Here is a 26,093-nt window from a genome sequence, read left to right on the forward strand (position 1 = left end):
ATCTAAAATCTTTTTTTTTAATAAGAGTATATTCAGATTAACCTTTAGATTATCAATTCATAAAGATTCACAAAGGATAAAGCTATTTAATTTAAGAACAATGCGTTCATTGTTTTAATTTCCTTAATTGTTAATTAAATAATTACCTGCTATATTGAAGCTGCCTATGAGTAGAGTCCACAGGGATATCACCCGGGTTGGGCCAATGGAACACTCCATCGCAACTCAGTTTTAATTCCAACATCCGTTCTTAGGATTACATTTTCATCCGCTCCGTAATCTGGAAAAATTAAACGCAAAGTTAGTTGAAAGCTCCTAAAGTTGGTCGATTTTATGACTGGAGATTAAATACAATGTTGAAACATGTTTCGATTTACCTAATATATACTTTATGAGGGCCCTTTTGCAATAGCAAATAAGTTTTGTTACTTTATGTTATTACGAGTATATTGTCTTTAAAAGTGTATACGTTTTTATAAAAATTCTCTAAGGTCATTTGGTCATAAGGAAAATAATGCTCTCCAAACAAAACCTACATAAGTACAGTACACGGTATACAAACAAAGACATATTACGAAAAAGGGGATAAAAAGAAACAATTACATTTTTTTAAATGTTATTTTCTTATTTATCGGTACGGCAATAATAACAGCACGAATTATAAATACTCAGTTAATAAATTCTTCACTTCGGTTATTCACTTTTAAGTGATAGCCCTGCTCAATAGAGGTTTGGCACAGGTTTGGTAATACCTCGACGGACAAAGCGGTGGTGTCCTCGTGCAAAAATTCGTCGTGGTTATCTAATATCAAATTATTATTTTTATTAAAGTACCGGGGGCAAACTTTCAGCAGGCTCGCCTGATGTTGGGTTATACCATCACCCATGGACACTCTCAATGCCAGAGGTCTCGCGAGTACGTTGCTGGCTATTAAGAATTGGTACGCTCTTTTTTTAAACGACCCTAAGTGGAATTGGTTCGGAAATACTTCAGTGGGCAGCTGGTTCCACATAGGGCGGCGAAAAACTCTAAAAAAAAGATGGAACGATTGACGTCAAGTTGATACAGGTGGAATTTCGTATTCTGCCTCGGTGCCCGATGATGAAACTCAGCTGCAGGTATTAATAAGAACAACTCCTCTGAACGCTCTCCATGGTAGATGCTGTAGAAGATGCAGAGTGACCCCACATCTCAACGCAATGCCAAGAGATCAAGCCGCTCGGTTAAGTATTGGTCGTCGACGATTCGAACCTCTCTTCGTTAATTACGGTATTATTTAGTGTTTATTCTTATCCGCCAAATAAGTATATAATAATACAAATGATTATTACACGTATTAAATTCAAGTATGCTACGCCAGTATATAATTAGTGATATGATTTAAGACCCATATATAACTATACGTACTATATAAATTTAAGCTTAATAATTTTGCCCTAGTTACTGGCGTTCTTATCGGACTACTAACCACTCTGCTCTGTGTACCTTGGGGACAGGACCTCCACGCTGTATGAACTGAATTAAGTTTTAGACATTCTGGTATATTACTGAATTGTGAAGTAACCACCAGTTGACTCGAACACAAAAGAACCCTTTCTTTTGTATTGGAAGCGATCGTGAAGTTTCTAGTATAAAAGCCGGTGTATTGCCACTAGACTTCCAATTAAAAATTATTATTTTATCAATTAGCTTCAAGTTAAGATTTGAAGTATGTTTTCGAAAATATACTAACATTGTAAAACTACCATGATAACTTAAACCTATTTCGCTTGACTTTTGACACCATTTTTCTCAGTCAGATCAACTTTCTCAATATTTTTACTCTTTAAAAAAGTTAAGATATTAATGATATTAGAATAGAATATCAAAATAATAATAGTTTTTATTTCCAATACTTAACTGTGACCATAGCAGTTTCATTAAATCTTCTGAATTGAAAAATAATAATTATTAACATAACACTGTAACATTTAGGAACCATTATTATCTTTGTCACCACTTGTTGTATGGATTAATTAATAAAGCTTTAATAACGCTCAATAAAATAAAATAATAATTATTATTATGTTTGTCAGGTTTTAGTTTTTACGTTCGACATGGGGCTTCTCCATCCGGTTCCACGCGGTGTCTGTCGTGGCTCAGACGCAGCCAGATAAAACCAGATAATTTTATTGTAATAAAAATAGATGAAAATCCTTAAATTCAGCAACTTGTTAAGTTCCGTTACGTAGATTAAACGAGAAATCGGATAGTTAGCAGCACTTAGCGGGACGAATGTTCCACGTCACTGTTCTCAGGAAATATGAAGATTGATAGCGTTTTGCCAGCTTATCTATTAACAGCTAAATACTGCAGAGAAAATTCTGAAATTAAGGAGAGAGATTAATAAACGTTTGATGTTAATTGAGACTGTAGCTATTACGAACAATACTTTTGAATTCAAAGATTTTCAAAGTAAATATTGATCGAATGGGATTTTTTTATTAACACGGGTTGTGCATTTAAAACCAATTTTTATATAGAATCGAATTCTTTCTTTACAATTTTAGGCCTGGTGTTTAATTTAAACATAATGCTATTTATGGTTGTTTATTGGGTGTAATGTGATATTAATTTAAATGATATAAAAATTTCTCAAAACATAACTTTTTGTTTGCTTCGGACCCCACCGTGAAAAAAAAATACTTATTTTAACGCATTTAATAGGGATTTTGATACGGTAGCAATACTGTTCAGCTAAAAATCGAAACCAAGACGCTTACGTTGTTAATGTAAAGCTTTACTTTCAATGCTGGCATTTTAGTCTACATTAAGACAGCACATTACAAAGAATATTTGAGGATGAAATGTACCATATGTTTGAGCGCGGTACTTTAGGAATTCCTTTTAAATTTCCCAAGAATAGTATAATCTTCTTAAGTAAAAGGCGGTTTTCAGCGATAAGCGGATAAGCAGTATTTGTTATTTTCATTGAACGATGTTTAGGCAACAACTAATTTATTATCAACTACCCTCTTCCCCGTAAAATAAACATAAAAGAATATAAATATCCAATAAAGTATATACCATAACTTTTCTTCACAATTTTTTTTAATACAATGGCAACAAGCTCTTTGGAATCAACTTAAAAAAACCGAAACAATTACTATAACCTCTATCGTAATTGTTGATGTGGAAGCAAAAGTCCACGCATTAGTTAGGCTTACCGAGACAGACACGACCGTAAGTATACAAAGAAGAAGAAGATATTCCTCCACCCGTGAACTGCTTTGGATTGTTATAACTCTTATATTTTCATTTCCATGTACTATCAATTGTCGCAAACGCTCATTATAATGACGTGTTCGGACCACAACTGATTTAATGTCAACTGCACTGCAAACCTTTTTGTGGAAGGAAATGATGTTAATATTTGCATAGTCCTCTCGATCTGTGATGCACTAAAGGTACGATTCCATCAGTATGCTGAACTGTGCAGCAGTGTTGTACAGTGCATGCCACAAATACATGTTTTAGTCGACTCACTCAAGCGAACAATAAATAACGCGCAAATATAGCAAAGTTTGCGCACAACTGTGGACACGTGTCGACACACTCATTTTCGCGAACATAGTCTTGCTTACACTACCGAAGCGAACACATTTCATTGGGCATAGACTAGGGATCGGTATAAAAAGTTAGCCACAATTACCCTTAATAATTGATGTTTGTATAATTCATTTACTGATATAAATTTCAGCTATATGTTTATTAATTAAGATGTAAAAAAATATGGTTGACAGCTCACAGTCAACGTCAGGTGTAAACATCTATATTTTTGTTAATATCAGTATTTTTTTAATACAAAATTAATGTTTTATATTATATATATAGGATTATCCATGGCCATCAGAGGTGGTCACATGTCTTTGGTCATGGCCACACGAGGTAAGTGTGAGCGCAAAAGCGTTAATTTGTTTCATGCGATAAATTAGGACAAAGCATGGCAACTCTGACACTTTTCCTTTAGCGACAATTCAAATAAACAAATGACAAATGAATGCAATATACTTTTTTAGAACATTGATAACACAAGTAAAGTGTGTGTTTACCTTTACTAAATACTGTAAGTAGAGCTTTTTGACACTTTCTCATGTTAAATGTTCTTATTCATAAATAAAGCTACAGGAAACCCAGGCTTGGTGACCCCATAGCTGGCGCTTTTATGGCACAACGAATAAGTATCGCAATACAGCGAGGAATACAGCCAGCGTTAAAGGTACACAGAAACAGGGACTAAACTTTTTAAATTTGTTTTAATTTTCTTTTTATTAATTCTTAATTATTTTTATTATTACTATGTAGGTTAAGAAAATTGTAAATAATATAAATTTGATTGTTATGTTTAGGTTTTAATAAACGGTAAGAAGATTACATGCCATACAGCGATGGATAATAGCATGTTATATATCAGGAAGTCCGATAGAATCAATAACTAAAGCATAAGAAATACCCAGGAAAATCGAAGACGTTACAACGATGATACGAATACTGAAATAGAAGTGGTACAAAAGGATCATGTACTGGTACCAAAGAAATAGAAGGGAGCTAGACAATTTTGAAGGTGGGAACCTTCAAAACCGTCAGAACTGTCAAAACTTCAAACCTTCAGACGACGAAGAACAGAGGAGACTGGAAAGAAATGGAGGAGTGAAGAATGTCCTGTGCCAAGGTGAGAAAACAGATGGTTTGACGGTGTCTCCGACTCACTGGAATCGCTAGTTTAATATGAAATTTATGTAAAATTCGGAATAAAGGCTTATATTATTTTCTTGGCTACAGTTAAATTACTATAAGCCTTAATACAGTATATATTTAAAATGGCCAAGGACGTCTCAATCCAGGAACAATTCTTACAAAATCATAATTGTATTTAATCGCGTTTTTATAATATTATAATAGAACAAGTATTGTTAATTGTATTGTTAATTATGAATTTTGATAATTACTCATTCTAATCCGTTTTCATTTTCTATTAAATTTCAGACGTTGTATTAAGCTTCGATAGTAAAAGGTCACGACCTGAATTATTGATTATGCTAATATAGTTTAGTTTGTAATACATTAATTTATTTGTACATATTTCTATTTTTGGTACTTAATTAAGTCTTCTTTTGTTTTTATGGAAATATTCTCTCTTTAAATTGAGTTTCTTAAAATGATTTGTAATAATATTTTTGCTTTAAGACTAACAAAATCGGTGTTTAAATCTGCCGAGACGTGAAGTTAGCTGTTGCTGGCTGTAGTTTTATCCAAAACAAATAAGTGTTTGTGTTATGTATATAATGGATTCCTTTATTTCTTAAAACATAAAACATTATGTAATGTAAGCACAATATGATTACCAATGGTGACGAGTGACGAAAAATTTTGAGGTCCCTGAATCAGACGGAAGACAAAGCTTTCTAGTGTATTTTCCTTCTAGTTAAGGCTGAGAGAAGTTGCTCCTTAACCTGCTACGACTTTACTGATACTTCATGAGGAGGTTTAGTTGTCTCGGGCAACGTCTTAAGCCCATTGTGACTATTAACAGGACATTTGTTGGTCCCTTAGTATGAATTTGTCAGAACTATACATACGTAGGCAAGTAATTCAGATATTATAAAAACTAAATTTTAATGCAAACTGACGTTTATTATGTGACGTAAACTCGTGTAAATATCAGTACTTATAATACATAAAACGTTTTAATAGCCCAAAGCGGAGGTTTAAAATAGAAGGTAAATTTCTAAGGTAATTGTTTAAAATTAACTACCTAATAGTGAAGTTTTCTGACGCGCAGCGGTGTATAATATTTCCTTGAGTGAAAATTTTAATGGACTTGAGAAAGGTTTTGTTAGAAAATATGTATATTTTATTTTCCCGCTTTTACGCTAAGCATATTTTAGGTTCATTACTTTGTTTCTGTTATAAATAATTATGGTTATTTTAAAAGAAGTCTTGTTTTCATTTTACAATATTTATCACAACAAAGGGTCGATCTTTCTATTAGACAACTGTTTATAGTAGTTTTCGTGTCGGTTGAGATACAAGTATTGTTTATATTATATGTAGGTTTTTATTATCGATTTCAGAGGCTGGAGATTGATGACAATGCGCCACAGATTTTCCAAAAATGATTGTACCGCAACTAGATTTTCTATCAATACTTCAAACTTATTTTATCAACTTATCAAATAGTTATTATATAAGGGTAAGAAATTCACTGAACTATTACAATATTCAGTGACCAACACCACGCTAAACGTTCTTAAGGTAAAATTAAACATTCAGTATAATCTTTAGACGCTTCTATTTATGTAATAAATATCATTTAACAAAATATTACATATCCTAAGAAAATCTCTAAGGTTCAAAGCTCACTTTCACATTTTACCGCGACTGGGTTCGTTTTCCGGCGATATCATTTACATTAGTATACTGGTCGGTTCTATAATATAATGATAAGCATAACCAAAACAAAGAACCCGTACCACAGCTAAATCTATACATTATATAAGCCCACATTGGTAAATAATATCAAGGTTTTTGTGGTATGTAAACGTTTGTTAAACGGATAATAAAATCCTCACAAACAATTCATAATATATTTAGTATACGCTTAATGATTTACGTATTGCCTGTACATAAGTACAAACTATATTTTAAAAACGCAATTTAATTATGGAATTTCTCCCGCTCGATAATTCCCTAGGATTAATATTCTTAATATTTAAGTTAACACCTCAATATATTAAATACAAACGTGTCCAAATCCTAAATCTGACGGCTCACAACCGGACATAGAGGACGGAACAGTCCAGTTTTCTAATTCCAGACGTTCCTGTCGCAGTTGTTCATGAAGTGAATACTTCATCTTACGGTCACAGTTTCGGACTTTACCGAGATCACATGAGAGAGAGAGTGAGACAGACACCCTTGTCGAGTATCTTGTTTCTGGACTCAAGGCGCAGTCAATTGTCATCTAAAGTTTAGGAACCTAATCATCTGTGCCTACTACCAGTCTTTCTTTTCAAATTTAGCATTGACTCCTACTCCACATTCTAAAAATGAAATACACTAGCCTCCTTTATATAAATTATTTAAAAGTAAACTAAACGCCGGCTTTCATAGAATGGTTTTAAATCTACCGCTTACAGCCAGTCTTTAAGTAATCGGTATGGTTCTGCCAATGCGCCACTATTTGCTATTCAAGCCAATATTTGTTTGACGCCGGCAGTTGTTCAGTTCGGCTGTACTTTGTTCGTAAATCGCGTGTCGGGAAACTTTGCGTAGTTGAAGTGAACTAAGTATTCTTAGCAAGTGATTTTTTGTATGACTGGCTGAAAAAAAAATGCCACGTAACCCAGATAATTATTAAATTATTCATGAATGAAGTCGGATTTCAGTTTATATCAGTTTTTTACGGGACAGGAAGCAAACGGCAAATGAGCAATCACAACACTAGGAGATTCAATGGCATTGCCGGCCTTTAAGCTTTAATGATAAATATTTTTTTTATAAAACAGGGGACAAACGGACAGGAGGCTCACCTGATGTTAAGTGATAATGCCCGCCGCCCATGATACTCTTAATACCAAAGCACTCGCGTGTACGTTGACTTTTAACACTTTTTGACACACAAATTTGCCATTCAAATACAATCGTTAATCTTTACATCATTAGGTACAAATGTATCCTATCAAAACATCCTGTTTAACCGAACTTCGTTATTTTAATGTAAATATATTCCACGCATGTTCTTACTCAAGGCATCAAACACAACTTTGTTCTGAATTGCCTACAATAATAAATTTGTAATTTGGTAAACTTTGTAAGCACCTTTATTCATGCCTACGCAAATTCTTATTTGAGTGAAGCCAAATGGTTTATTTAAATTTCATTTTGCATATTTCAGAGTCGACATAATGGCATATACGTTTATCAACTCTGATATCGTGTGTTAAAATCATGGAACCAATGGTTAACCTTTTAACACTTGCGTGAGGAAACTGGCACAATTAAAGACAAAAAGATGGGATGTGCTACGTACAGGAAATGAATAACATAATTGTCTATATCATAAAACGGTGAAAGGAACAGATTCAAATCCTTACGGGTCTATGAACTGAACTAATTTTCATATAAAATTACTCATTTAATTTTTTTTAAATAAATAAATAAAGAAAAATAATCGCATCATATGTAAATAAGAATGACAGGCTTCTATACATTTGTGAAGTCCCAAAAGTCGCATACAATTTGTTATTTATTCGATAGATACGATTACTGAATGAACAAAAGATAAAAATAGATTATTTACACTATGAAAACATTAAAACAACCCTAAAAAGGCAGCACAGAAAATAATTACACAATAAGAAAGGATAAAAATTAGCTCTTTGGACATTAGTATACGTATATGTCACAGAGCTTATAAATTAATAACGTCAAAGTTAACATCAGTTCAACACCGTTTATATGAGTGGTCTATTTAATTTTCCAATTTTGCTAGATGTATAAGTTAACGACTAATTAATTTTCGATATTAATAGTGATTTTATTATTATTTAAAGTAATTTATTTGTATTTTAAAACATAGAGACAGAGTTGAATAAAATTTATACCATTGACATTCTTCCTTTCTCCTCATCAAATCCTAGGTCCCACCCCATAATTATTTAGATGCTGCATACTTTTAATCTTAGTTCTTGTATATATTTCTGTTTTTTCTATTGTGTACATTTATGAAGAAAATTAACAAATAAGAATGTTACTCCTAGCCTTGTAGATTCTAATCTCACCTTGATTAAATTGTATGACATTATTTTAAACTTCTAACGCTTAGCAGGCAAACTGATCACTAAAACATTATCTTTGTATAATCGATATAAACTCATTAAAATAATAAGAAAAATAATTTTTTTTTGAACAAAAACTGCTATTCTTTCACACTATTATTATTAAAAGTACCCTATGCCCAATCCCTATCGACTATGTATTTGCGTGTTGTTCCCACGAGAATCCTATTTCACCATGCCTCCTGCTGATAGAGGACAATTTTATGTTTTCAATTTATTTTAATATTATTAATTACTTAGGATGTCATGTGGATGTGTGGGTGTAATGGTTGCAGCTGAAATAAAAACAAAACTTGGTGATCAAAAAGAGTGGCGGAGAGTTTATTGCCGGTTCTTCTCTTCCGTTCTACGCCCTTGATTTGAGACCTGTAAATGTAAAATTAAAAGCATTTATCATTTAATATGTATTTCTTTATTGACGTTCATAAGTGTACATTGTGTTACCTATTTGAATAAATGATTTTGAAATTGAAGTTGAATTTGTCGTTCAAAATATTATGTTATATTATATCTACATAATATGTCGTAACAAAACGCTCCCGTAAACAACTGTTATCCTTTTTATATTTATAAAAGCAATAAAGCAAAAGCCAGCTCAGAATTGCAATTACACTACCCTCCATTGAATCTAATGAAATGTCTGATGAATGCACAGGTGTATTTTTCCCTTTATTCGCTAAGGTCACCTTATCAACGGTCATGGACAAAGACCTTTTTCGTAAAAAATAAAATGGATTAAATGCATAGATAGCCGAGAACAATAAAGAGATTGGAGTAGATAATCTTGCTGGAAAAGTTCCGTATTTCAGGTACCCGAATTTTTCCTTTGGAAATGAAATCTTTTTTGTTTCTTCGTTAAGTGTGATGACGTTGCTTTGAAATTTTAAACGAGTTAGCGTTTATGTGCCTTCGTTTATTTGATTTTGTTTCTTTTGTTTATTTTTACTTTGATAAATAGAATTTGTTTTTTGGTTTACCTATAATTAGTCTACTAAATTAGTAATATTAAAATAAAAACTAAATTAAAAAGATAGGCAGATTACGAGAGTCTGAGCCGAAAATAACTGATGCTGTGTGCATGAGAACTAATATAGAAATCATTTTGTTACGCTTCCTTTTATTTGTTTACAAAGATACTTGCAATTCTTTTCTAACTCTTAAACAGACTGCATCTTATCGTCACGGGTTAGTGGTCAAATGTCTCTCCAGGGGCCGACCATGAGCCTACCTGCTCTTATTGTGAGCTTAATGTCAACCTACAACTGAACTAACCATACTCGTTCTGTTTAAAATTGTTAGGCAAGGTGTGGTTTATAAAAAATCTACGCCACATAAGTCTGTATCGTAAAGAGTGCTGTTACAATAATAAAACAAATTCACTATAAGAATGCAACCTTGTTTTATAATATTTCATGAAATATCCAACACTGTGAGATGGGCTAGATAGACATATGTAAAAAATTCTATTCATACAAGACCTTTTTTCTATTAATTAATTAAAATAAAAATTTTTGTCTAATACATTCTACGCATAATTAAAAAAAATAACACCTATGACTCCTTAGTAACGTATTATCTTGCTTTTTAAAACAAAATTTATAGTTTATCTACTGATTTTCTTAGCCATACCACCTTCAATGTTCCTATCAAGACGGTTATTTCAAGACGCTCGCATAATTTCATAATCTTCAAGAAATTCAAATTCAGTTATTTGTCTTTGAGATGCATTATGGCTGCACTTTGCGAAGCGTTGTTTGAATACTGCGATAATGCTGAAGGAACAAAAGTTTGATTTCTTCGAATAATTGAGCGAGTAATAGCTTTAACTTAATAAACTTTGCCATCATCTTGACCTGAATCGTCCAATCTCGACTTAGCGATGTTCTCTGATGTTCTTGTAGTAATAAATATTTCCAATCGACATAATTTTATGTTTTATCAACTTACTTACTTACGTACTTTATTGTTTTATCATAAAGACATTTATTTATTTCGTACACCTAAAATATATATTTAATAAAAAAAAATTAGTACAATTAAACTGAGTAATACCAAATTTGGCTGTGTTGTGTGATAGTGTAAAAGTGAGGGTACGTATATGGGGTGTGCTCAGGATGCAGGTAATTTTGCGCTATAGATATTCTTAATATTTCTTTTAAGCATATTCCGCGACAACTGAGACAAGTGAAATAAAGTAAATAATGTCGCTTAAATATTGGTCTTTGTATGTCCGGGCTACGCGATACAAAACTGAGTCTTTGGTATAGTTGGAGTTGATGTAAGGCACTTGGAAGCACGATTCTTCTAGGTAGGAACATGGAAGGACAATTTTTCTAGACTTAAGCTGTGACTAATTTTATTTGAGACGCTCACATGACAAAGTTTCTATCTCAGGTCAATAAAGTGTATATCTAAATTTAATACAGTTTATATCTCAATTTAATAATGTTAATATCTCAATTTAATAACGTTTATATCTCAATTTACTCAGTTTATATCTCAATTTTATGAAGTTTATATCTCAAGTTGATAAAGTAGTTGATAACAAATTTGCAATAAATCGTATTGTTTTCGTCCAAAGTCTGATGTTTCATTTTTAAAATGTTCACACGCGTCTTAATACGTATTAAACTTATTATAGGTCTTATAGGAAATAAATTTTATAAAGTTGTTTGAAATATTTATGATACTTATTAAAGTTTATTAAGTTAAAGTTGCATTAAGTGCATCTTTTAAAGGTTTATTATAATATTAACGGCGAGGTACAGTATTAGTTGCTATAGTAACCTCTTGTATATGGCATATGCATCGTTGCCATCGTAACGCTATAGTCCAATGATTTTTTGGAGCTTGCCGAGAAATAATAAGTAAGGGGTGAAAGGTTAGTACATGATATTTTAAAATTTGAAAGGAGCTCATCCATGGCTAATCTATAGCAAATACTTTAAGACATATTATTGATTTATTACAGGAATTTATGTTTATCTTTTCCGGATGTGGAATAAATAACAATCATGAATGGTTCTTGTATTAATTCCTATGTAATTATTGGTAAATACTCAATGGTGTTTCCGAACTCCTCGATGAAAATCACTCGTAACCATTTCAGGATTAAAAATCGCATGTCCAATCCACTGAGCCAAGACGGCTCTTACTCTTTAAGTCCAAACATCCATATGATAAATTTACTCCTATTTTCTATATTAGATACATTTATAGTATGTTATGTTAAATCTCGTGGAAATTAAATACAAAAGCAAAGAATATTTTATTACTTACAAAGCTGTATGCGAAAGCTACAACTCAATATAAACGCAAATAACTCACGACTTAAGCGTTTCCGCGTCGATAAATTACAAACAGCATATCGCACATTTGGTAAGCCTCTCTTATTTACTTCGACGATTTCTTGGCAAACATTTACCTTAAGGAAATTATTAAGGCAGGTTGGCTGAAACAATTTCCCTCGGTATGAATGATCCGTCTTGAACATCGAGGCTCGGTACTATTGTACATAATAATTAATTAAGCGCGAGAATGTTGAAAGCCTCGCGACAGTTATCATAGAATATTTCGTTGGATTTAGGAGTATTTTATTTATAAGGCTGAGAAACGAGGCCATTACTTATTTAAAAAAAATATTCAAATTTCATAATATATTCGTAATGCATAATATTTTCACAATCAAATATACAGTATTTACAATTAGTAACCTAGATGGTAATAATAAAAATAATTCAAAATTAATAAAAGAAAATAGAAACTAGTTTAAAAAGTCCGGTCCCTGTGGGAATGTACCTTTAACGCTGGCAGCATTAACTCGTTGTATTGCGATACATATTCGTTGAGCCTTGAGTTCGAAAGCACCAGCTCTGTGGTACTATCTACCAGGCGCCGAATTAAATCTTTAAATAGCGCCTGTGCACTTGAACCCTACAGCACAAGAGTATACCGTGCATAATTAAAGAATACGGGGCATGTTGATGTTAACTGATATTATAGCTGAAACATGGCTAGTCTAGTGCCAGCCTTCATTTGTAAGCTATTTTCTCTAAATATAAAATTTTCAGTCGATAGTTAGCACGAACTATGAAGGCCGTAATCTACGTTTACGTCATATCGAAATAAAGAATCTTAATATAGTAAAAATATGAATTCTCTATGTATAAAAGACAAATAAATTTACATTAAGTACGAATATTCATTGGCGGTAGGAATGTTCTAAATGGAAGGACGTTTTAATAGTTGATGTAGTTTCCAATTAGCCAGTCTTTACGAGTGAATTGCAAATTCATTATTATATCGCCAACAATGTTTCATGACAAGCGTTTCCATCAATTAGGGTTGTATCAACGCAAATATAAGTTACAGCACTCGAACACGTCACACATACAGTACGCACCTGCGTTTGACAGCCCCATTAGCTCGAGAGCTGTATTACGTAGTGCGTCTTGGGATTCACGGTTTTAATTGACACGCAATGCGCAAGACGAAATTATCTTACTGTTGTCTTAAAACTTTAAAGGCTTAATATAGTTTTGTACGTACATGTAGTTACAGTAAATATGTAGAGCAGTGTTGGCCTAGTGGCTTAGTGCCTGACTTAGTGACTCTCATCTCTGAGGTCGTAGGTTCGATCCTAGGCCTTGCACCAACTTTCTTTCTATGTGCACATTTAACGTTCGCTCTAAAGGTGAAGGAAAATATCGTGAGGAAACCGGCTTGCCTTAGACCCAAAAACACGGCGTGCGTCAGGCACAGAAGACTAATAATTGCTCATACTTACCTATTAGAAAACAAATGATCATAAAACACATACAGAAATCCGAGACCCAGACCTAAAAAAGGTTGTAATTTTTTATAGTAAATGATGGTATTTTTTTATTACATAGTTTATTAGTTTTTTTATAGGTGTATTATTCAACTCCAAATCAGTTTATTAGCTTGACCTCTATTTCTATGTTAATATTGAAATTATTTTTGTATGATGATTTGTTTAGTAACCAACGTGCGCAAAATTGTATGTGTCAGTTTTGAAAAAATCGTGAATAAATTTCTCGGAAATGAAAGTCGTAACGTGATGATTATTTTTGATATAAGTCTAGTTAAGTTCATTCCAACTCAAGTAACATCCCAAGTAATATAAACGTTTATTAATTACATTATATACAAAAGCTTTAAGGGCTTTTGTCACCGGAAGTGCCCTGTCTATTTATGTAAATAATGTAATAAATTCGAATTGTAATAGATTAAAAGAGTTTTATTCAAATATATGGCAAGAATAAATAATATTACGGAAATGTTGAAATTTCATTGAATTAACTGGAAAACCAGTCTATATTATATACTTAAGATAAGGCGGGTCATATTATCTATGTCCTCTTGGTTGTAGTAATACAGAAATACAGTACAATTAAAATAATTAAATAAAAAGGATAAGAACTGGCAACTTTATTATTTTTGAGCGATCTCTTCCAGGCATTACAACAAGGCAAATAAAATAAATAAGGTGAGTGCAAGTATTTCAATATTATATGACAAAATTACTTAGACATATCTGATGGAACAAAGCAATGCTGAATGCACACGTAATCAGTGACAGAGTATTGTCCCTGTCACTGATTACGTGTCTGTATAGTAAACAGTACTGGTATATTATAAAACCTTAAATATGTGTATAAATATATTCTTTAAGGAAAAAATATTCTACTTTTTCGATACCTTATATCAGACTTTATATAATATTTACGCCTCGTATTTGTTAACATAACATCGTTACATGAAGTCAGCTATGAATAACAGGAGATGACATAGGAAAAATATACGTATCCCTTAACGACATGCATCATATAGCAACTTCATGTTTTATTGAGTCTCTTTATGTAATGATTATTTTTCGTTCGTTGAATGAATTACATAAAAGTTAAAAACACACATTTTTCAATTCATATATTTGTACTCATTTTCGAAAACTAATTTAAATTTAACTCCAGTTATGTAACCTGACGTTAATTTAGTTTGCGCTCATTATTATTTATTATATTATTTATTTATTTACAAAAAGAGACCCCTACATCATAACCTATCAGGCACGCAATCTGGCAGGCATGTGACCGAAAGGGGCTTTGTTAACTTAAACGGTTAGTAAAGGTTTTGGTAAAAAATATGTTATAAAAACTTCTATCAGGCTATATTATTCTTAAATAGTATATATCTCGATAGTAAGGTGATTTAAACGCGATTATTTAGTGGTTAGTTTACCAGTAGGTAAATAGGTTCATTACTGTTGAACGACATAATATGGAATTGTGATTAATGATCCACGCTTAGTTTGTAAAACTCATAATAATGAATCGTTGAATTTCAGTTCAATCAATTTTGAACTTAAATAAAACGTTTTAAATTATTTACTGTTTGCGGATGTTTATTAAAAATGATTCTTAAAAAACGAAATGTTAACAATTATCTTACACTTGTGGCTAATAAATAGTAATACTTTAGTTTTGGAGGACATAAACAAGCTCTTTCGTTTTTCAAACATTTATAAATAGTTTTCGAGAATGTACAATAGGTTGACATCACTGATATTGTTTATAGGTAACATATGTGTCAGGTAGTTTTAAAAACCCATAAATAAGTCAATCGCAGTTTTTTGTTAGTCCAGCGTAGCAAACTCCCATAATTATAAGCCCTTGATTGAAACGATGAATTAGTTACAGTCACAGCAGATTTAACAGACATATTCTTTAGTTTCAAACCAACTCCACTAAGCCAAAGTAACTTCGGTCAACAATAGATTCAAGCAAAGTGTCTTCATGAACAATCCCCGCCGAATTTTTCTCTTCCCACATGGTTTATTATTAATAATAATAATAAATTGTTTATTTGCCAAGATAGTGATACAATTAGATAGATCAACTACAAATATCCGCTCAATCAGGCATGCAAATGTCATATCAATTTTTACAACGTCATATACTAATGAGAACGTTAACATAATGTCAAAGTTATATTATCTACATACTTCGGCAAAGCAATAAAGACACCTTGCCTTTAAAAATTTAATTACCTTTCCCTTGAAAGAATTACATGGCAAAGATATTACCTTCTAGGAAGGTGATTGAATGGATTTATAGCCATGGCGTAACTATTTTTTGAATACATCGTGGTGGAGTGTGCAAGAACCTATAGCCATGTTGGATCCCTCAGTATATGCAAGAAGATATGTAGATGTAGTATAATAGGAAGTATCACAATTATGAACTATTTATTTTGGCTATAAATTTATCCACCAAAATCACGTTTCACTTCAACGTATTATTATTAAAAATATGCTTTATAATAATTCGATCAAAGTTCCAAATCGACATTTTTCGATCGCGTAATCATTTGTACCGATTTCTCTTATGGGTCAGACAAATGGGGCCGTCAGGTGCACTTCTAAGTTGACGAGCGAAAATTGCTTTGATTTTCGAGCTATTCTAGAGCCTGTTTGATTGCTCTATAAAAGTTTACGTTTCGTTTATATAAACGTCAATATGAAAGGTATTACATATCTATAGGGCATTAGTATAAAAAAAAGTAATTAAAAATTACTTCAACTACCTGTCAAGTGTAAAGTGAAAAGCGATATAACATAGCTTACCAATAGCGGAACTACTAAACCTGTTTTGATGAAACTTATATAATTCTCTAAGGAATATCTGATGTGTCGATATAAACTTTAGTATTCAAGTTACTTCTGGACCAACATCAAACACTTAGGAAATTTAGCAGTCATGTCCCTGAAACTCTAACTAAATGATTATATTAAACGATTTGACATAAAGGGCTAAAGGATAACCATTTTACAGGTGTCAGTTAAAAAAAAGATAAATAGCTTTTTTAGTATGGTTCACACGTAGGATTTTTCTGCTTATTAGACATAGTCCTCATGATTAAGCTGTCATATGGCACAGATATAAGTCAACGCAGCTTTTTTCCGTAAAAGCCTACAAATTAATTGAATAATGGTCATTAAAAGCAATTATGTATTATTTTATTTAAGCATCAAATAGTTTACTATTTTAAAATATTTTTTTATATAGATTGGAAGATATTTCACAGTTTCTTTACATTGCATAAAAAGTTTATTTATTTATAGTAATATCCATAATTATACAAATAAAAAAAACCTATTTAAGGTTACAAAAGTTATTAGGCAATAGACGGCCTTATCCTTAACAAGCGATTTCTTTCAGGTAACTCTAATATGGACCAATAAAAAAAAGAAACACATACATAGGGTAAAGTATAAGAAGTGCATAATTAATTAACAAAAAAAACTCAAAATAACATGCAACTATAACTTATATTAAATAAAACAAAATCCACAGAAATATATATAAATAATAATATGTATTAACAGACATGTAAAAGCTCTGCTAAAGGATAATTGATTCACAATTATTATATATAAGTAAAATCTAACTACGGGGCAGAAGAAAAATGATCAAAAAGAAGTTCTGAAAACTAGAACAAAATAACCTCTAAGAGATTAGTAAACCTGTTATACTCAAGAACTTCATAAATCTTCTTCGTAACCTGTATTTAATTGTTTTTAGGCTAAATGAAAAAATACAACTAATTTCGAATAGTACTACAATATAACAAGCTTCGCCATCAAATATTCGTTGTTCATATTGAAAAAAAAAACGAAGTCAAGTGTTGATGAAGAAAATTGCTTCGTTCGTTGAAAACTCAATACAAGTGCTTCATGAAACAATACAGCACAATCGGGGAATCGAAATACGTCGTCTTATCTCCGTAGTGTTATACAGTTCCACAGGTGAATGGGTAGCACAAATCAGGTCAACAAAATCGATTTCGATTTTAAAACTTTAACGTTATTCAGTACGTGAGTGGAAATATAAATGGTTCAGGCCAGAAAGGTGTCATAATTCAGCGTCTTTCCAAGCTTTTTCTTGAATTCTCGACGTACGCTCGAATAAGTCACGAATTTGTCACAATGCAACGAAACGTGTTCACGGTTTGAGACGATTCTTCGAAATTCTCGTGAAATATTGTAATGTGTATAAAATTGATTTGCTTTAAAAAATTGCTGCTGTTATCCACGTTGTAATTGTCTGATATTGTCTATGGATTTTTAACGGATTTTAATAGATTATAAACCCATTTTTTTTAAACGCGGCTCTAAGATAGTGCTGATCATCTGGCAGAAGGCTCATCTGATGTTATGTCATACCGGCCGTGGACACAGAATTCTCGCATGTACGTTACCGGCCTTTTAAAAAATTATACGTTCTTTTCTTAGAGGACCCTAGGTCGAATTGTTTTGGAAATAATTTTAGTAAATAATTGTTTATGTTGAAATGGAAAGAGGCAGGTTGTTCTAGTTAAAACAGTGACTCGACTGATTTTGCTAAAGCAATACGCCTTAAAGACAAATTCATGAGTCTCAAAATGCAAGTTTTAATAGTAAAGCATATTGATTCATATATAAAATTTAAGAACATAATTAAAAATACAATATCTATTGTGCCAGGTGTTTACAGACTAATATTACGTAGAAATCAAAAAGCAAAAATTCGAAAAACACATACATAAAACATAAATAATAAGAAAAACACTTTTTGAACGGATTAAAGCTATGTATTATTATTAAAACTTATAATTATTAACATAATTCTAAATTTTTAATTTTTTACCGACGTTTCGCGTGCTTTTCAACGTGCGTGGTCACTTAAGACAAGAGGTGCTAAATGTCAAAAGTATCACAGCTGCAGAGAAAGTTGTTTTATCTGTATTTATTGCCCCGAAGTTGATATCGACTAAAAGATGACGGGTTTTTGCAAAAATGACTCACGGTGTCCTCTGTTTTCGAGGATTATTTGCCTTTGGGTTTCAATCTATTTTAACAAAAGACAAAACACACATAAACATGAATTCTAAATAATGTCCAGAACTAGTCTGTTAATTGAATTTTCCCAGATTTTGTTGTAACAATAACAAAACGTTGGAAGTCTTGCCAGACAACCAATATAGTCACGGGCGACGAAATTGTAGCGTCATTTTCTTGCCAACACACCATTACGAAGTTACCAGCAAAATTGGACTTAAGACTAGTACTTATATGTATTGTGTAGATATATTTTGGACGATTTTTCTCCTCATATACACTGATTACTACAAAGTAATATTATAAAATAGTTTGTTACTAACAGTATCAAGAATAAATGCGAGGCAAGGTGATCTGACCTTTTCCTACGAATCCAAAATAACTTTACTGTGATTGAACTTACGGTCTTTATTTTGTGTTTTTGTACAATACAAGCAGCATTAATCTACCAAAATATTAACGTTTAAAGCACACTATGAATAACGGTCGTATGTCAAACCTACGTCAAAACAATATGAGTTTGGAGTAGAAAAAAACTCTAGCTTCATGCCATACAAATACTTAGTACAGACGTATACATTCATGTTTCGCAATAAAATAATATAAAAATAATTAACCGACGCAAATTAACTAATTTCGTATTGCGTTTCATTGTCCAAGTATCCGTCCTTTGAATACGTCTGATTTCAATGTAGGTACATATGTTATATGATTTGGAAACATATAACGTTAATGAAATTGGATCTAAAAATAGTGTTCACGAATACATTTTGTTAGAAGTATAAAAATCCTGTTAGCTAAGTCGTAAATGAAAATAAATAGCCTTACGGATGCACGCAAAAAAATATCTAGGCAACAACACAGTCCAGTTAAAAGTGTTAATGGATTTCACGTGTATAGCCGGTGGCAGGTAAAACGTAGCAAGCTAATTGTGTTTAGGCTCTATATTTTAAATTTTACAAATTCATCTATAAAGCTATAAATTTAAAGATGTTTGAACTCGCAAATCTTATCTTTACACTATTAATAATATATACACTGTTATAGTCACAGCTGTTGACTATTTTTATATGTAAATTCTGTAAATATATAATCCAGTGATGGGACAACCACTGTATCCGTCTTTAAGCCGTTCTTTTGATCATTTTATTTCATCTATAAATAAGTGAGCCTATCTGACACATATCAACGTATTTTGATATGAGATATAAACCAGTATGTCATTTTGTTTTACTTTAGCTGACGAACAACTCCTAGGTGTGCAAATAGACAGAATATCCACTAGTGCATAGTCGGGGATCGAAGCTAAAACTCAGGGATGAGAGATGCACGCAGAAGCCAACACTGCTTTGATGTAAATCAATAAATATTCTGCTATAATTAGATTGCTTGACTCGTTCTTTATTGATTCTGGACGATAATCAGCTTTCTAGAAATATCCTTAATAAGATTTATTTATTCTCTATACAAATATCATAAACATATTACAATATATTTGAAACCATTACATTAACTTCATGTTTTTGTTGATAAGTCGTTTTATCTGTTGTTAGTGCATAACAGTTGACACTGGACACCATTATTATCTTGCCGAATAATTTTGAAAAAATATCTAAAAATAATGACAAATATAATTGGTTATTTTGAATTTTGTTGTCTTTTGTTAAAATAGCTAATAGTTATTTAGCTTAATAAACTAATAGTTATTTACATAATTCTAAATTTTAATTTGTTTTTCCGACGTTTCGCGTACTTTCGTGCGTGGTCACGGTGACTGAAGACGAAAGGTGTTAAATGTCAAAAGTATCACAGCTGCAGAGAAAGCATTAAAATTTAGAATTATGTTAATAACTATAAGTTTTAACAATAATATATAGCTTTAATTCCGTTCTACACCTTTGATTCGAGAACTGGCAGTAAATGTAAAATTATAAGCATTTAATGTATATTTTTTTTTGGCGTTCATAAGAGTACATTGTAAGACCTTTATGAATAAATGATTATAGATTTGTGACTTTTATTAATAAGTCGCTAATATTTTTCACTTTAAAGTTTTACTTAACACCTCGTGACAGTTTTGCATGTTACTTTTGACATATGGGAGATTGTGTTTTGTTTATCTAATTATTTCATGCAAACACTATGTACTGCTTTCGTGATATTATTCTGTTTTTATTAGTAATTTCAGGCAATAAAGAAATACAATTTATTACGAATTTTATTCCTTTTTTGTCTGAAAAATACAACATAAATATACGTATACGTTCTTTAACGGATATAAATGTGATTTTACTACATTATTTACATTTCCTTTAAATATATTTGTTTATATTAAAAAAAAACTTACATAACAACAAATACAGTTTTTAATTTTAAATATACATAGGTTGTATAAATATTAGGTCCTTACATATGAAATTGGCGTTTTGTCGTACTGGCCACTTTGATCTCAAATACCTCCTCTTTGGTTAGGAATTTCAAATTCCAATTTGTACGGCTATTTACTCAGGTATTTGTGCTTCGATGACCGTCATTTATTTGTTTTTTTCTGTTTGCGTCACTCATTTTACAAAATGGAAAACTTAAAGTATCGCATTATTTACGAGTACGAGTTCCGCCGTGGCACTAGTGCTGCGGAAACGACTTGAAGGGTGAATGATGTGTATGGCGGTCATGTTGCAAAAGAAAACACAGTTCGTTTTTGGTTCCAACGTTTTCGTTCTGAAAATTTCAACCTGCAAAACAAGCCCCGTGGACGGCCTGAGACCCAAGTTGATAATGAAGTATTGAAGGCTATTCTGGAAGTGGATCCATCGCAAACCACGTCCGAGTTAGCTGCAGGCTGCGGTGTTAGTGATAAAACTGTTTTCATTCACTTGAAGCAAATTGGGAAGATTAAAAAGCTTGAAAGGGGGGTACCTCACGAATTGACTGAAGCAAACCGGCAAACGACTTTTGAGTTACATTACTGAACCGGCACAATAATGAAGGGATTTTAAACCGAATCATTACCTGTGATGAAAAATGAATTCTTTACGATAATCGGAAGCGCTCAGCGCAATGGTTGGATCCTGGCCAGCCCCAAATTCTGCCCCTAGCGAAAATTAACCCCAAAAAAGTTACTTGTAAGCGTTTGGTAGACTGGTGTTGGTATTGTTCATTGCAGTTTTCTCAAATCTGGCGAGACTATTACGGCTGATGTCTATTATCAGCAATTGCAAACCATGACGTAAAAGCTAGCGGCTAAACAACCTAGGCTGGTCAATCGCTCCACACCACTGCTACTTCACGACAACGCTAGACCACACACTGCACAACAGACGGCTAATAAATTAGAAGAGCTTCAATTGGAATGTCTAAGACATCCTCCGTACTCCCCGGATCTTGCTCCAACAGTTTACCATTTTTTTCGAAATTTGGACAACTTATTGCAAGGGAAAAAATTTAACTCTGATGGGGCAGTCCAAATCGCCTTCACAGATTTTATTGATTCCCGTCTGACTGTTTTTTTTAGTAAAGGGATCAATGAACTACCTATGAGATGGCAAAAGTGCATAGAAAACAATGGTTCATACTTTGATTAATTAAACATATTATATTTAAAAATATTCGACTTTTTGTTCCTCCCATACAAAACGCCAATTTCATATGTAAGGACCTAATATTAAAAATGCATATTTCATCAATTACCACTCGTACAATCATGAAATACATAAAGGACCAAATGAAGGATAAAAACTTGAAATCAAAAGCCCATATAATAATCTGGTGCCACTCGATTATTAATTATAACTGTCATTCGATTTTATGTCCAACAGGAAATTATAAGCTAGAAATTAAGTTCTTATAAGAAAAACAAGTCATGCAATCTTTATACAAAACATATGCCTCATAAAACATTTAACCCGGTCAAGCCAATCATAGTAAGAAAACAGGCCGACCAGCAACCGTTGACCTCTTGAATATTCAACATACTTGTAATTTTCTTAACTGAGGTTTTAACTGTAATTTAGCCATATTTCAAAGGGCTATTATCGTTAACCTGAAGGTTGAAATACCACATTTACTTTGGCAATAAAGTATGTATTTGTATCTTAAATAAAATATCAAATCACATAACTGAACCTTATAATTTTTGTAACACGATTAACATTTTTTTAATAAATATATTACTAACACCCAAATATTAATTTATATTTGCAACATTCTTAACCCTACATCACAATAATAATTATTAATTTATATTAAAAAAAAAGTTATAAATAGAAAATTAAAACAAATTTAAAAAGTCCCTGTGGCAGTGTACCTTTAATGCTGGCAGCATTTACTCATAACGATACTTATTTGTTGAGCGAGGAAAGCACCAGCTCTGGGGTTACGGTACTATCTACCAAGAGCTTAAATAAAAAAAAACTATTTTTAGAAGTGAAACTTCTTTTTTGTATTTTTTTTACGGATGGAATGCAATAATAATAATATTAGCATCACGAAGATGTGCAGCGTTTTTGTTGAAGAAAAGGGAGAGAGTAACGGAGACTGAGAGAGTGAGACGGGCGAAAGTTGCATGAAGCAAATAGTCATGGAGCGAGAGTATGGAACAAGCAAGTGAGAAAAATCGAAAGAGAGAATGCGAACGTCGCACCACGCACAGTTCCATGGAGCGAGAGGTGGGTGAGAGCTATAGTGAGAAAGATTGAGATAGAGAGAGTAAGGGAGATCGAGAAAAAATACACGCCATTGGTTGATGTATTCGTTTAGTAGTTACATATTAGATCTTTACATGGCAATTCTGTCGCATAACGTCTTGTGCAGTAAACAAACGTTTTTTATTTATTTATATTATCATTAGCACGTATACATTGTGAATATAGATATACAAATACATGGGGTGATCCTATACTGGTACATGATCATCTATTGGGGCTTTTACCTTAGTACTAATTAAAGAAGAAGTTTCCCTTCTGGCATGTGTACTTTGTACGCACGCACTTTTATTTTATACAGTACTGGACAGACGTTTGTAGTTTTAACTCACAAAATTAAAATACCTATATGTCGTTAGTATAAACTTACTTCCAGCATACAACCATACCCACGAGCGGCAGGTCAGATCACACAAAAAATTAATTTAAAAATGTGGTAAACATGTTTGATTTTTTTTATCTGATTAGTTTTTTTCCAATGTTAAACAGCTTAGCTTCTCACAATAAGTAGATAATTTAAAGAATATTATTTTTATACGACCCCAGGTCGGTTGTTATCCTACACATCCATGAACTGAATAGTTCTCATTATCATTATAATATTATCCTAATAGATACAGCAGCTTAGTACGCCATACCTGTACTATCACGAATACAATGGGTTCATTACATGTCAGTTGCGACTGTCAATAGTCTAATCTAATCTGTACTGGCAACAAAGACCTTTCATATATGTATAAATCTTTAATTATGTATTAATAAATATATACCAGTCTACCTTACCTGCGTGATTTCATTGGTATATTATATACGTAGATACTGTTTTGTACTGTCCGATTTTTAATGAACGTTACAAAAAAACCAATTTAAATTACATTACAATCCGAATTATTTTTTATTGAAATTAAAAAAAAATGTTATGAGATTTGTAATTGATATCTGTTATACTCTTAACACTTTATAATCCAGGAAATGTTTACTGTGGTCAAACCAAACGGCAAGAAATGATTACATTTCAAAATATATCAATTTTGACTTATCTGATATTTGAAGTGAACGAATTTAACAGTTCAAATGGTGGGAAATTCAGTAAGAAAACACCAAAATGCATTATTTACAAACTATCTTATTGTTTCGCTTCCCCCGACTACAATAAGGTAGTCGCTTGACTTTGCACTTTGTTGCCGCTTCGGGGTTTGCATTGCGAAGAAAACATTTACGTAGAAATACAATCATTTATCCTTGCATTTAAGGTTTCAGTAAACAGCGATCCTAGTTGCCAGTCTTCCGTAATTTACTAAAGTATGCAAAATTAAAATTCAAAACGCCATATAGATAAACTTGTTGCAATACGACATCGTTACATCAAAAAGTTTTTTTTATAATTTGAATTGTGTAAATCTGAGTATACTATACAACACTTACAATAAAATAACCTCAAAATAAGGTTTATTAGTAATCATAACAATCAAATATAATCTTAACCTACATAGTAATAATAAAAAAATAAATAAAACAAAAATGAAAGCAAACAAACAAAAGTTTGGTCCCTGGGGTACTGTACCTTCAACGGTGGCAGCATTTCCTCGCTGTATTGTGATACTTATTCGTTGAGCGAGGAAAGACCACCTCTGGGTTCACCAGAACGTACTACCTACTAGGCGCCAACTTAAATCTTTAATTAGCGCCTGTACACTTGAACCCCACGACCCATGAGTCTCTACTCCAAAGGAAACATTTGAGTTATTATTTTCCGCCTGCTCTGCAGCCGCTCTTACCTCAAAATGAAACGTATAAGTCTATATTAGCACTTTATGAACTGTTCCTAATCTTGAGTGATTTCCAAAAGAAATTTCTCATATACGAAGTTAATCTTTCTTATACAAATAAAACTTTATTTTTAACACCTTAAACACACTAATTAAATAAAACTCAGAACAAATAGCGTAAGAATAATCAGACAGAAATAGCTCTTTAATCAAAATTAATTAGGTACGGAGATAAAACATTTATTGATTATAATAGTCTTGATCTCAAAGCGTTTATGAGTATTTAAACGTTTGAACCCCCCACAAACCTCCACCCGAGGTGTCAGACCGCCGCGCTTTTCTCATTTATTCGTTACTTTTTTATTATTCCCACGTTGAATGTTTGAAGGCTACCAGTTACTTATTCTTTTATTAATAAAAGTTTACGCGACCTCCGCCTATGGCGGTTCGCAATTTCCTTCAGTGTTTTTTCTCTTGCTTTATTTGGCAGTTCGAATTTCAATTTAAAATCAGTGGAAAGCTCTCTCAAACGGAATACGAAAGAAATGATTTTAAATCGCATTTTACTTGAAATGGTTCTAATGAAATGCCATAATTACTAAGCGATCGAGCGGCAATAAAATTCGTTATTATAAATATTGGGATTCCTTGAACATTTTCCCTCTAAATGTTTATTATTTGACTCTGACCCATTTGTCCTCTCTTAATTCTTTGTTCGTCATTATTTTCTAATTACTTCCTGTTTCTATTTTCAGCTCATTTATCGAAAATTGTAACTGTTGTTTGTCATGAAATTATAATTGATAGCTTGTTCAGCGCCTTAAAACAAATTATTCAGATATA

The 26,093-nt window shown here is 32.1% G+C and overlaps 1 protein-coding gene across 1 annotated transcript in view; it reads right to left on the minus strand.

The window, feature by feature from the left end:
• The window catches only part of LOC123712086 (hemicentin-1-like), a 149,217-nt gene that overhangs the window by 103,097 nt on the left and 20,027 nt on the right, over positions 1-26,093 (minus strand). The window contains exon 2 of the mRNA XM_045665026.1: positions 147-280. Coding sequence (XP_045520982.1) covers positions 147-219 — 73 coding nt within the window. The 5' untranslated portion in view covers positions 220-280. The remainder of the gene's footprint in view (positions 1-146; positions 281-26,093) is intronic.

The sequence above is a fragment of the Pieris brassicae genome, chromosome 7, assembly GCF_905147105.1.
Source record: "Pieris brassicae chromosome 7, ilPieBrab1.1, whole genome shotgun sequence".
Lineage (NCBI taxonomy): Eukaryota > Metazoa > Arthropoda > Insecta > Lepidoptera > Pieridae > Pieris > Pieris brassicae.